We start from the raw sequence: 15,109 nt of genomic DNA on the forward strand, positions 1-15,109 counted from the left end.
ACTATTCATAAACCCTGTATTTTGGGGTCATCTTAGGGGTCTTGGCTCCTCTCATGCAGCCTGGGGAGGGAAATTCACATTGTATTTAGCCAGGCTGATGAGCATGAAGAGCAGAGTTCCACCAATCCAGTAAATAAGGTTCAGCAATGTCACACTCAGAGGTAGAATAAATGAGGTCATAAATGAGTTGTTTTCCCATCAAAAGGTGGAGTATGCTTCCCCATTCCTTGAATCTGGAATGGACCTTGACTTGTTTCAAACCAAGGAATGTAGTAAAAGCAACTGTCTCAAAAGGCCTCGTAGCTTCCCTTGTGATGTCCTCAGAACCCTGAGTCCACTGGACGAGGATGAAAAGCCTTGGGGAGAAAGAGAGAGCCCATTTGGCTTTCCCAGCCCTTCAAGCTGACTGAGAAAAAGCGCTCAGGAGACATCGGCAGAAGATCCACGTCCTGCCCCAAGTCAACCCACAGATTTGTGAGAAATAACAGATTACTGTGGTTTTAAGCCACTGTGTTTTGGGTTGGTATTTGTAGATAGCAATGCTAACTGATAGACACACCCTCTGCTCTGCCAACTCCTATGGCACATAGGTGTACCGGAAACAGAAATCCAGTTAGAGTATTTTAAAACATGATTCAATGCTCAACACCAAAAACAATGAACACACATTCCATAAGCAAGTATTTCATAAACAACTTATCTTTGGTAAATTTCTATGATTTAAAAATGAAGTGTGCTGTCCCAGAAATCTGTACCCTCAAAAATCAAAGGGCAAATAATTTCAGGAACCTGCAAGCTTGGGCAGGCGGTCTGACATTATGACTCACTTTCCTTCCATTCATCTCATCTGTTATCTTTGGCCTCCATTAAACAATGAAAAAGGGACAGTCACTAAGTCATATGCCACTTGAGGGCACTCCTGGGGCTTATTGTTTGGAACTGCCAAAATGCTGGACGTCATACCAAGTGTGAATACGAAGCAATGTGACTGATATCGTAGCACAAAAGACTAGCATTTATCAACTCCAAAGAGCATGGCCCTTAAAAGTAGCCACTTTGAGAGGACGAAGATTTATTGCAATGCTGCCATGGTGCAAAAAAGTATTTTTGGAACTCCTTTTTGGCAGTAGAGTTAAACGCCTACGGCCTGTTCTTTTGAATCCAGTAATGGTGGCACATCTTTGTCCTTGAAGGTGGATTTATTTATTTATTTTTCTAGTGCCAAGAGATACCTGGAGCCAAGCGTATGGTTTGTATGGTTGCTGACCAAGGTAAGAAACACTATTAGATTTCTTTTCTTTCCAAGTAATGAGCCTAGTTCTCTGTATGCTTTAAAAGTTTATAATTAAAATAAGTCTCACAGAGAAGTTCTTCAAATATGTAAAATAAGAGTGGCACTCAAATTAGCTTTTTGTTTTTGTTGTTGTTAAAGCTAAAACTTTGAGGTGGGTTATTGTTTGGACACAATAATTCTGCCAACGTTAAAAATCAGTTTTATTACCATAAGCAGTGGTTTTCACCTAGGGGTGATTTTATACCCAAGGGAACATCTGGCTATGCCTAGAACTTTTTTTATTGTAACAATGTGGGGAAGGGAGGTGAGGGTGGGGCGAGTTACTGGCATCTGGTGAGCAAAGCCCAGGATACTGATAAACATCCTACAATGTATAGGACGGCTCTCATAGCAAAAACTCTATAATCTAAAATGTCCAAACTGCTGAGGTTGAGAAACTCTGCTTATAGAAACAATTGGTTCTAATAAGAGAAGCATTTATTTTAGTGCAATGAAATAATTATAACAGTACTTAACACATTTTTCCGTGTTACATATTCCAGTTACCACCCATCTTCTATGTTAATGTATACATGCACATGTTTTCTACTCTTCTGATTCGACAATTACATAGAACTCAAACTCACAGTTCAGAAAATATCATAGTATTCTTTGTTGACATTACTAGAGTCAATTGAAATAACTATGTGAGGTAAAACAATTTTTAAAAGTCAGTAACTGTAAAAATTTGTTGACTTATTTCTATACAACAGGCTAATTAATCACTTTACATAGCTCTTATTCAATCTTTAAAACCAATACTATGAAAGAAATACCACTATATCCCCACATTACTGATCAGGAAATTGAGTCTTAGAAAGACTGTTTAATGTGCTCAAGGTCACAGATGCAGTAAACAGTACAGCTAAGATTTGAACTCTGTTTGTTAGAACAATTTCAATTGCAGAGTTTTCACTACCATGCATTGCTGGCCCCTAAGAGCAGCTCTGTGTGCTAGGAGCCATCTCATTTGTAGGTTAGGGACAGTTCTACTCTCATTTGTAAGATATAAATTGAGCAAAATGGAAAATGGCAGTATAATATACACATAGATCAGAAAGGGGGTTCTCCTGACTCAGCTGACTAGTAAAGTACGTGTTCTTCAGCAAATCACTTAACTTCTCAGAGTCTCAGTTTCCTTAGCTAAAGAGTGAGGAAAGTAATAATGCACATCTGCTACTCTTACCATAAACATCAAATAAAATAAGCGATGAGGACATGCTCTGTAAACAGTCACTTACAACACAAAAGTAAGTTCGTTGCTATACTTAGGCACGCAATGGGAACAGGATTGGTGATAGGTTCTCAGTTGCCCTTGAAGGAACCTTCATCATATAGACCTGATATATGATTTTGAAGTTAGATAGTATGGTATTACTTTTGGCCTCACCTCTCCTCCACTGCCTTTATATCTACCATGCTTCTTTTCAAATAAATTCTCCATTTCATCAGGCAGCCAGAGTGCTCTTCCTAGCACCTCAGATTCTCCATTTTCAGTTTTACACTTTATACCTACTGGGGACACTATGCAATTCCTTTTAATGCTTTTTTTGTGTGTGTGCCATTACTTTTAAACTATTTTAGCGGAAGGAAGGTATTTTTCTCTTATAGGACTGTGCCATCAATAGACTGAAAACCCAGCCTCCTGTTTTGTATGACTATGTTGTCTCATAAACCAAGCATTTGCTTCTTATACAGAATTACTGATATATAAAAACAGAATCTGGCATAATGGGTTCCACATGGCATAATTATTTTTCCTCACCTTAAAATGTTTCCATAAATAAGGACATAATTTGTACACTCCACCCATTCTTATCGAGAGATGTTGGCATTTTTAACAATCCCACCTTTCATCTACAGAAGGCTAGCATCTCCTATTACCTAATTTACACATAAAAATACACCCCAGGTTTAAGGAAAATATGGGTCTATGGTTCACATTTGTCAGCATCTCAAAACTATCACATGCTTTGGAAATACTTGTGGTCTTTGATCTGAAGAGACATTTGAATGGAACATTAGAAGAAATAAAAATGGAATTTAGAATGAATGGTTAAAAATGCATTAAACAATTTTCCACAGCACTCTTAGCTTCTTTGGATCACAAGGTCTTTTGTTTTTATGCTCTTATGAAATGCTTTCCAAAATCTTTTGACTTTGAAAAGGCCATTTTCATCACTATTGGGTTGGGCTTAGGGGTACATGGTTATGTTATGAATATGGCCTACATAGTTTCCTGGTTGTGCTTCTGTATGCAAAGTCAGAAAGCATTATGAAGATTGGAACTTAGGAGTTTTTACACCCCAAACTGGCATCTGATTTTTTACTGGGCCACATTAGTGGCCTGTTGGTGCTTCTAGGACATTATTGATCTATATCTGGTATGCAGTTCCTATTCCTTCCAGTTCTGAAGGGCGGTTTGATTCTATGATTGTGATAGATTTAAGTGACACTCAGGAAGCTTATTTTATTTTCCTTGAGATTGTTTCATTTAGAAGATCAACTCAGGAGTTGTGATCTATCCCCTTTTCAATTTTTTTTTCATAAATAAATGTTTCTCTTATGAAGAAAAAGTCTTCCCTTTGTCTTAAAAAGAGTTAATGTGACACAAGATTTAGTATCATGGGTCAGGGTTTTATAACTGATTCACTGAAATTATAGCTTTTTCCCAATGTATTCATTCTTAACAAATGCAAATACTTAGAGCAAATCAGTTGTCATGTCCCTTTGGTACTAGAATATAGACTTTATAGAATATGTGGTTTAGAATATAAGCCACAAATTATTCTATAAAACAACATAAGGAACAAGGCTCAAAAGGTGAACAAAATGGCCTTAGTTTCTAAGGGGAAGACTAAGATGATATAGGAAAATGTAACGCATGACCTCTAAGGAAATCTCAGTTTAATAAATAGAAAGTTCTGCTCCCAAATCACATTTTACAAATAAGATAAAAACAATACTGTATGTCTCTATTCACGCACTCATATATATATATGCACTGCACGATTATATATATAGTGTGTGTATATATATACACACACACACATATATATGTGCTGTGAAGAGATAATGGCAAATATCTGCCAACATGTGCAGTAAAGAGCTAAGTGAAACGGACTAGGTGGTCTCTGCAATACGAAGAGTAAGAACTGGATATAATGATGGGAAAACAGACCATGGACTTTGAAATCAGGACGAAATGTATATGCTGTATGATCTTGAACAAATCACTTACTACCTCCCTGTGCTTAATGCTCTTTGCAAGCAAAATATATTATTTTCTGGATTAAATGAATGCTCAGTAATATTTGGAAAACAGTAATGGCGCCATGATTGGTAGCTATTGTGATTATTTATGTTCAAGTGATTAAGGAATGGAAGAGACTCACATGCTAGCAATTGCCTTTGATTCAGAAGGAGTGAAAGAAAGGCCAGAATAGAGCAATGTGGTATGGAATCAGAAAGGAAGGAGTGGCTCATTCTGACCAGGTCACCAGGGAAGGCTTGATGGAAAAAGGCCCCCAAAGGGACAGCAGAAAGGGGAGCTAAAATCCATCATGGGACCTAAAGTCTGGAGAATCTGCCTGATTTATAGGACCATGCAACGTGGGGAACATTGCCACCACTAGTAGTGTGAGCTCAGGCAAGTAAGCTGGTCTTACTCAGCCTCTGCTGTTTTTTCTTCTGTGAAATGGGAAACTAACATTACTCCTTGTAAATACCATGGGAAGGGAAAAGCAGTAACACATATAAAGCACTTACAACAGGGCCTCTTCAGTTGACAAGAGATACCTGGAGCCAAGCGTATGGTTTGTATGCTTGGTGACCAAGGTTGAATAAGGGCTCAACTATCTTGAACTATTAGTATGGCTACAAAGTGGGGAGCTATGTCTATATTTAATCATGGAATAGATGGTATGTGGGAAAGAACATGAAATAGTTGTAAGTAAGGCAAAGGCAATTTAAAAATTAAGCTCTCATAAAGAAATATCCTAATATATCCCAATATAAAGGGAAAAAAAATACAGTCTCTTAGGTGAAAAAACAAACCAAAAAAATCAGTTCAGCCTTGAAACTCTTACTATATTTGTAAAAATTATTAAAATGCCATATGGAATTCAACAAACTTGGACAAGCAATTACTGAGTGCTTACTAAGGTGTAAGAGCTGGGGTAAAAATGTACATAAGCCATTACTCATGCCTTCTAAGATCTCAAGGCACATATGATCTGCACACATTTAGCTAAACATGCAAAGTGTGAACCTATTCTATGAGAATTTGGAGAATATTTAATTCTTCCTGTGGGAAGAGAATTGGGGAATAAGCTTAAAATATTTCTCCAGAGTTACAACTCAAATGTCTACAAGATGAAGCAATCTCATAAATGTGTATAAAATAACAGGGAGTGGAAAGGGTTTGGAAAACTGGATAGTGCATTCCAGCTTAAAGAAATTCATGCTCAAATTTTTAAAAAATTATCATATATATCAACAAAACCATCTAAAGCCAGTTTGCAACCTCTGCAATACAAATAGGAAGTGCTATTTAAGTTGGATTATGCGTCAAGGTTGAACATCATCAAGTAGAGAAGGGGAATTGTTGAAATTCTAGACCAGATAAATATCTTTTGCTGAGAGCCAGAGATGAAGATACTTGAAATGTGTAGCTATCAGAAGATGGCCCAAGGAGTCAACAATGAGGTGCGAAGGGTGAGATCAGCCTAGATTACAAAGGGTCATGAATGCAATGATAAGCAGTTCAGACCTCATCTTGAAGGCATTAAGGACCACAATATTAAGTTCCTTTAACAGCATCATTTTAAGAGTTGAAAGGTTTCTCAGGTCTTTATACAAACAGATGTATTATTATAAATGATTCTCTCTAACACGTAGCATCAACGTGTTCTCTCTCGCTGAGAAGTCTTATGGGATTACCATAGTAGAAACATGTACATTTGAAAAAAATCCATTCATTTAATGATTTGGATATTTATCAACATTTGTGATTTAATAAAATGGATGGCTCAGGTTACACAGATGACATCCAAGTTCATGTTGAATTTTTCTTCTCAGAGTTCTAAATATACATACAGCTTTTAAAAGGTACTCAGTAATGAATAATTATTAATAATTTAAAATTACTGCATACTTCTATATGCTATGCACTATCTCAAGTGCTTTATATCTATCTATTTTATGTCATTTTACTTGATTTTTATAAAATTCTCATTGCTATTTACAGTGCTATCCCATGTTACAGGTGAAGAAACAGAGATTAAATAATCTGTCCAAAGGCACACAGCCAGTAAGTAAACAAGCTGACATTTTACTTGGGCAGTCTAGCTCTCCAGAGTGCGTACCCTCAATGTTGAGATTCTATGCTCTGTATGAACTGATGGATAACTAGAGTTGGCCTTTCCTTGCTTGCTGTTGAACCAGACCTTCTTTCTTTTAGGAATCTGGTAGACTCTGTCCTCCCTGACCTTCCAAGGTCTTGTCTGCGCATGTTGCCCTAGGCTATCCCTAAAATTCTTTCTTGTTGTTGACTGTTAGAATTTCTTTTACTTAATGGCTCATTTTTGTCCTACTCCAATTACGTCCCAGAACCATTGGAGGACCATGATAGCCTTTTTCTGTACTGCACCGCCAGCCGCACCTTTTTTGGGCTACTACCTGACCTCTTTAAAACCTCCTCCATTCTCACCATAGGCTATATTGGGCAGAAGGCTTGGATCTACTTTGTCACTACTTCTTTAATATAGAAAAAAAAAAAAGTTTAGTACATGATAAAAGAAATCACAACACAAAATACAGCATTTACCTTCTAGACTATTTTTTGTGATTATCTGTAACATGATCATGGTTAACCGTGATCAGTATCCCTTTGTAACATGGTTATTGTGGCTTTTTGCATAGTTTCTTTCTGCTTAGAAATGGTTTCTAAACTAGAATTTCTGGGATGCTACATGAATAACTGTCATTTAAGAATGACTTTAATCTGCTGCTTTGTCACAAAACATTATACTGTCAAGTTTTAACTTGGCTCTATTCAACTCAAAAATTCATGATAATATGGATGTTGACAATGTAGACATGACCCTCCTAAATAAAGAGGCCAAAACCTCTTACCAGACATGTAAAATTACCTATGGGTAATTATGTCACAGAGCTCGGTTTATGCAGTTCCTTTCCCTCATTGTTTTGAAGTTGCTAACAAATTTCTTCCACCAATATACCTACTCTTCTGTTGTTTGTTTCAATAAGCAGCTTCTCCAGAGCCTCAGGCACAGCACTTCCAAATGTCAGCAGCTATTAGCTCAGTACATTCATCTTTGTTTCCTTATTTCTCCTGAGTAGCCTGTCTCTCTCTGAGGTGAGTCCAGGTGGCTTAACATAACACGGATGTGGGTGTGTGTGTGTGTGTGTATATGTATTTTCTCAAAATAAGGCATTACAGCTATTTATCTTATCTCTCATACTTGCTATTTGCTTGCAAACATTTTTGTGTCCGTCACGATGCCCAGCATGAACCCTATACCTTGCTTATAATCTACAGAGGGTGAAATGTATTTTAAAAATTATGTATGTATGTATGTATTTATGTATGTATGTATGTATGTATGTATCTATGTATCTATCTATCTATCTATCTATCTATCTATCTATCTATCTATCTATCTATCTCAGTTTTCTAGTGCCTCCACTTTAATTCTAGTGCCTCCACTTTAATTTACGGAAATGGGAGGAAAATTTGGAGAAAGGACAGATTCTGTATTTTGAAATGCAATGTGAAAAAAATCATCATGCTGTTTTTCAGTGAAAACTTCCAAATTATGTGTCTATAATTTTTGTTCCTATTAAACATATAATTACATATGTGTGTGCAGGCATGTGTGTGTGTGCAGCATGTGTGTGTGTGTGCAGGCACGTGTGTGTGTGTGTGTGTGTACCGTATTTTTGTCATTAGGCATACAAGGGCAACATTTCTTCTGCTAGCCCAAATTTTCTGTTTCTCTATTCTTTGGCCAAACTCTATCTGAAAACACTTCATGTGTTTCATTTGTGATTTTTATAATCAAGTTCAGCTTTTACCAAACAGAGGCACCATATAATCAGGTACATTGGCTCTCCGAGGCCTGCAAAGAACTGTGTGTAACAGAGTGTACAGACTGATCAAACTAGCACCTGAATTAAAATCAAAAGGCAGGAGAACCAAAAATCTACTTTCATGATGTAAAAGCACTTGCTGAAATTAAAAATAATTTTTAATGTTTTACAATCATGCAGAAAACTGCAGCTGGAGTGGCCAGTCCTCAAAGGACCCTGTCTCAGATATAGGGAAACAAGAATCTAGATAAGACTTGAGGCCGATTATGCTATCATCTTCTTAGTTATCAGTACTTGAAGCAACCTGTGTAGCCTCTCACTTCTCTTGACCCAACATAATTCTCTTAACCCAACGTACTGTTGTTATGAACATCAAAGAAAATAAAGCATAGGGGAGTGCTTTGAAATTAGTAAAATACTCTACATAAATACAAGGTAATGTTATTACTGGTTTTATCTAGGAAAACATTTGCTGGAAAAGAGAAACTTTATCCTGTTTGGAATTTGCCAGCCCACTGTTTAACAATGAGCATTGTAGCATGGTTTGGCTACGTGAATTTCATTGCTTTTATTCTATCAATGCATTGACCCCATTTCTAAAAAACTAGCCCCTTTTCTAAGGTCTACTGTATTATATTATAGTATAATATGGGGTATGAAAGATAGCTATGGAATTAAGTCATGATAGAACTGATTTACGATAGATGCTTTCTTGTGTTTTTCCTACTTTACTTACCTGTGGAAGAAGCAATATTTCTTCATCTTCGAATTTCTCATGTTATAAAGAACTATCATGAAATTATATATGTACTATACATTTATACAGTAATAAATAGACTCTGACCAGATCGCTTGAGTAGTCTGTTAGTAATGACACTTAAGAGGAACTCAAGCAACTGGAAGAAATCAGTTTAATATTTAAAAATCTATAAACATTTATATATATTGCAATCTCAGTGGTGGTATAGCTGTTAGACTTAAGCAAAAAATACAAACTATACATTTCAAGAGAAAAATACAAGCTTATTATCTTTGAGTACATAAAATAACTCCTTCCAAATTACAGATCTTATATTCTATTAAATACATCTTTAAAAAATCAAATTAGTGATGTTATGAGACTTGATATTACTAATGTACAGAAGGCATCTTTAAGCAATAAGATATTCTCCCTAAAGCTTGTATGATATTATTTTGTTTAGTAATTTTTTCCCTATAAATAGTAAAAAGGTTGTATCAGTTCAGCCCACAAGAACTTGTCAAACAATATAAATTTGTGTTTAAGAATAGTTCCCCACATATTATTTTTTGTTTTACATATTTACAGCCATGTGCCCACTTAACTTTGTGTTTATTTATTTCTCTTCACTGGGGAAAGACAGTAGCAATGGACCACAGCTACATCTATGTCAAATCCATCCTACTGATGTTAGCGTAGGCCTCATTTGACCAAAGGAGAGCTGTGTTATTTATGAAGGCATTTAGTATCCCAGAATGTCAAAAAGTTGCAAACACATCCAATGAGAAACAATTTAGCTTTCTGTTTCCTCAGAAACCTCCTGACTGCAAGTGAAACAAATGCTTCTTACCTGCAGTGCACAACCATGGGACCAGCATCGGGAGGGTTACAGGTTTTGACTCTACGTAAGAAAGCTAGAAAAGGTGTAGGGTGTTCTGGAACACCATGATCAGGCCAGGCGGTGAACTGGAATTGTCTCACTTCTCTCTTCTCACTTGAACCATTCTGTGAAATAGGAGTATCAGCTGAAATGCTGTTTTCCCAGCCTCAGGTGGTAATGATGAATAACAGGGAAGAGGTAATGCTAAAATGTGCTATTTTAATTCCTTTCTCCCACCCTATATCCTTTGGGAAGACACACTCTTTGGCGATATAAACCCCAAGCTATTTGTAAATGACAAATATTTGCGCAGGAAGACAAAATTCTTAGGTGAGAAGCATTACATTTTTCAGGTTTAACTACCAGGAGAGCTCCTATCACATTTTCCAGGAAGAACTAGTTCTTCTTCATCTATTCTTCATTGGCTGAAACTTTCATTCGGAGCAAGAGTTTTATATTTACTGATAAATCGCCAGACAAGAAGAAAAATGGCCGAGTGATAATGGAAGATTTATTTCATTTTTCACTGTTGCCATTGGGATCAAGATTTCAGTAAAGCCTTAAGAGATTTGATTTCTCAAAAGAAGCTTTCTTTAAACAATAGAGAGGGTAAAGGGAGGAGAACAAGATGAAAAGCAAACCTTGTAAAGTGCAAATGTTCGAACACAGTATGTGGCCAGCTCCACAGTATCGAGCAGCGTTACTTGAACCAGTCCGTGGGTTTCTGTGCCTCTGCTAGGCCAATACTGGTCACACTTCACCTACAAGAAACAAGTGACGCATTCAGGGCAAATGCTCATCCATTTCTCTATTAACGCTGCTTTGAGTCGCTGTTGAAGGAAAACAGCTTTTCTGCATTTCGTTTTATGTTGATCTTTTACTGGCATGCATTTTTGTTATCCCAATATATGTAAATTACTGCTCTGATGCCAATATAAACCACATTTTTCAAACTGGTAGGAATACTAAACAGTAACAGATTCAATTTTCCTGGAGAAAAAATAAGCTGCAGATTGTTGTTGGGTAAAATACAGAGAGAGGGATTTGAAACTTCAGTGTGCTTGAAAAGAAAACAAATTTGTCCTGGGATAGACGTTATGAATCGCATCGGGAGGATGACACTTTGGCATTTAAACTACATGGTAAGATAGTTAGTGTTAATTCATCAAGATATAAAAGGCATAAAGTTTTTCATCTTGAGCTATCACAACTTCCAAATATGCTTGTTTAAAGAAAAGTAGAAATAATTGGAAAATCTATCAAAGTATAATAAACAACATAAGCATGTGCTTTTTTCTTTTTAACACAAGATAAATGTTATTTGTATCCAAAGCAAATTAAACCTATAATGTCTACAGGAAAAAGAGCTGTCTGTTCTTTAAAAAGAGTCTCAGACGGTCATACACCAACAGTGCAAAGTTTAAATAAATTAAAATTCATTCAAGATGAATAATCTACAATTTCTATGTGGAGTGGAACAAAAGCACATAAAACGTATTCAACCCAATTAGTTTAACACACAACAAAGAATAATTCCAAGTCTGCAGTAAGCCTCAAATTTACTGAATGAGTCTGTTGGGCATTAAAAAGCATAATGAAAAATAACAAACACAGCACAATATTTTTGTAGTAATGCCATAGATCTCACTATATTTACCCTTTCTATCTCAGACACTTTTTTTAAATGGGAGTAATTCTTAGGAGAACCTAACTGAAATACATTTCTCTAGGTAAAGAAAGCGCCTAGCAGTAGTTTAAAATAGGGAATACACCTTTCTATTTGAAAAAGAAAGAACAGAAAATCACAATCTTTGGATTTAAACAAAGGCAATAAAGCATTACTATTAGAGACACTAGAAATTTTTTGGTCCAATAGAATTATTGCATAATGATTTGCTTTTATGTTTAATATGAGTATTTGTAACATTCTGTGAATAATATTGTAATTTTCTCTTTCACAGAGATAGCATCTGCTCCTCTGAGAATTCGGGTTCTTTCCATGAAACAATTGGCCCTTCTAAGAAAGGGAGAGGTTTTATCCTGTACAGAATTTCCCAGACAAGACAAAAAAGAAAAGCACTTTACAGCTGTATACTAAGCTAGATATTAAATTCACAAGGTTTCATTTCTATGCCTTGATTTTAACTTTGAGACCACGCAAACATCACCTTTTTGATGAAAACAAACAAAAATTGTCCACAATAAGACAAAAATTTTACCTTAGTGAGATTTAAAAAATACTTTGTGTGTTTCCTAGTTGTACAAAATAGCCTTCTGTGTTTTTATTTCTATCATTTGCCCTAACTCAAAGAGACAAGAAGACAGGGAAATGAGAATTCTTGAAGGAGAATACTGACGTACAGTGACCAGGCATGGGTATCTCTACATGTTCTTTCACCATAAGCTAAAACCCAGGTCACAGATGACATATTTAGCAAAAACTACCATCTGAATAGAACCAACACTACTTAAGCAGTCATGATTTAGATGAGAAAAAAAACTCACAAAAATTATGCCAAAGGCTTTGTTTTAAACCATGAAATAGATGTCAAGTGGATGTCTCCCAGCAGAGGACAAAAGGAACTCTGGAGGCCTCATACTGTGGTATTCAAGAAGATGCCAACAATGTGTTGAGTTGAAGATTCAAGAAAGAAATTAAAATTCATCATTTAACAGTTTCAGCTGGACAGCAACCCTTTCAGTTAAAATAAACTAATGAAATCCCTGAGGACAAATATCACTATGATATGCACAAAACAGCACATTAATGCAACAAAATCATCTATACAGTCAGTTCAATGCACTGAACCAAATTCAATATAATTATATTTTAAAACTGGGACTTGATTACATTTAGACCTTCTCGTGAGGTAAGAAAAGGAGATGAAGGAAAGAATGAGAAGGCAACCTTAATACAACTTTTAGAAAAATGACTCTCCATCTACAAATCTTCTCCATTCCTAAGATGCAGGAAAAACTAAAATTATACTAATCCTCACATTTCTAGTAATAAGTTTGAAACTGCAGCTATTATTGGCTTAGACTTTGACCCCTTTACAAAAAAAAATACCACGGAGCATTACTATAAGGGGTAAACGCTGTGAAAATTTCTAGCTAAAAGAGGAAAAAAGTTGTTTTTGTACTCAATTTGAATAATGCACTTTAATCTTATTATTTACCAAAAGAAAAATAAATGTTTCAACTGCAAAAATCAGAAGCAATTTTTTAAAGCGGATATATTTAAATATTACCATTTTCTCTCAGGAAATATATCTCAAAAGGACCTTATGAAAAATAAATATCCTAACGTCTGTGGAAATGCACACACGTGGCCTCAGCAGTGGGATCAGAAGCTTTCCCTGGGCTTATCTGAATAGCGACAGCAATACATTTTCCCCTTTGCTGGTGAGAACCTCAGCACTTCCTTTCTCCACCTCATTCTCTGAGTAGCCTGCACACCTTCATCTGATTTTGGAGGGCTGAATTTAAGGGCTCAGAGTTACTGACAAATATGATTTTAAGTCTCATTTTTTGCCATATGCTAAACATATGATTTCTGATTTCAGCATTAGGAAGCAAGTATGAAGTGTGGCGAGAAAAAAAAAGGACGACAATGGAAATATTTTTTCTTTCCTCATTAGCTAGTATAAAGGAACTGTCTCCATTTTCCTCTCTTAAAATGTTTTCCTTTGACAACAGCCCTTCCCCTACTCGATTTTCCTAAGAGAAAATCTCATAAGGTATTTCTAGAGAGAGTTACTATTTGTTAGGCTTCACACATAAAGCTGACTGTGAGACGAGAAATGAAGGCAGCTCCCTTTGAGTACCTAAGAACTAGAAGGCAGGAGTTACTGAATACAAATACTGTTTTTTGCCTTTTTCTATTGATTTAGAATGGATACAAGCGGCCTTCAGCACTGATTCATGGAAGGTCAGGCAGAGTCTCCCTGGATGCCTCGAAAATTGCTTCTCTGTTTCCAGGACCAAAGCCTAGTCGCCTCATCTGTAAAATGGGAAGAGTGTCTCCAGCATTATGGAGCTATTGTGGGGACTAAAATGATGCCCCTAAAACACTTAACCATAATGGCTGGCACAAACAGGCATTTAACAAACACTAGTTATTATTGGTTATCAGTTCGATGACATTCTGGATTTTTGTGTATGTCTGGTTGTTGTTATAAATTAACTAAATCAGTCTAAGCGTGAAAAAAAGAACATGTTATTAATTTCAGCGGATAGTGGCTTAGGATTTTCTAGGTGCAAAGCAAGGTGTTAGCAGTTGTGGGGCACTGAGGTGACATAAGACTTAGACCCTGCCCTCAACCCATCAGCCTTATTGACTTAAGTGGGGGTGATTTTAAACCTCCTAGTTCTTCAAATAGGTGGTTCTGAGATACCAAACAATTCTCTTAATCTATGTGGGCCCCAATCTCTTCTGAGAAGAGTATGTGTTCAACTCTGAGGTGGAAAAGAAGAACAGCAGAACTTGTCACTCAAGCTGTGGTTTAGAAATATCACCCAGTAACTTTACTTGAAGCTTCAACTGAGACAGTTCAGAGTTTTGGCTAAATTTGGGGGAGGCATTTCTTTTTATTATCACAAAGTTATTACCCTTAAGTGAAGCTTTCATTTTTCTATAATTATGGAAAGAACAGGGTGACCATTGCTAAATTTATGCTATGGAATTCATTTATTTTACCTTTTTCATGACAAACTATCAAAATCAAGTTGATGGAATAATGAAACATATTTAAATGTATTTTTAAAAATCTTGTCATTGCAAATATTTGGTAGGAGCTGATCCATTAGGTCTGCTGACCATACTTGGGGAGAAGGGCTCTCGTTCTAGGCTATTTTTACTCCCATAGAGCTTATCTTGGGAGTGCTCGGCATATTGTAGGCACTCAATGAGTGGTAGCCAACTTTATAATCAATTAACTGTGGTCTACATTGGCTTATTTTTAAATTGTCTAAAACTTTCTGAAAACAAAACCTCCTCATCTCAATTTAATAATGACTTACTGAGCATGGCAACATGGCAAGG

At 36.2% G+C, this 15,109-nt stretch overlaps 1 protein-coding gene across 7 annotated transcripts in view; it reads right to left on the bottom strand.

Annotated features, from left to right (window-relative positions):
* The window catches only part of PTPRD (protein tyrosine phosphatase, receptor type, D), a 462,557-nt gene that overhangs the window by 51,178 nt on the left and 396,270 nt on the right, over window positions 1-15,109 (bottom strand). For all 7 annotated transcript variants that reach the window (XM_011969903.1, XM_011969901.1, XM_011969904.1 and 4 more), the window contains 2 exons: window positions 10,707-10,826; window positions 10,036-10,190 (listed from right to left, as the gene is read on the bottom strand). In XM_011969903.1, the coding sequence (XP_011825293.1) occupies window positions 10,036-10,190; window positions 10,707-10,826 (275 nt within the window). The remainder of the gene's footprint in view (window positions 1-10,035; window positions 10,191-10,706; window positions 10,827-15,109) is intronic.

Source organism: Mandrillus leucophaeus, unplaced genomic scaffold (genome assembly GCF_000951045.1).
Source record: "Mandrillus leucophaeus isolate KB7577 unplaced genomic scaffold, Mleu.le_1.0 Scaffold92, whole genome shotgun sequence".
Taxonomy (NCBI): domain Eukaryota; kingdom Metazoa; phylum Chordata; class Mammalia; order Primates; family Cercopithecidae; genus Mandrillus; species Mandrillus leucophaeus.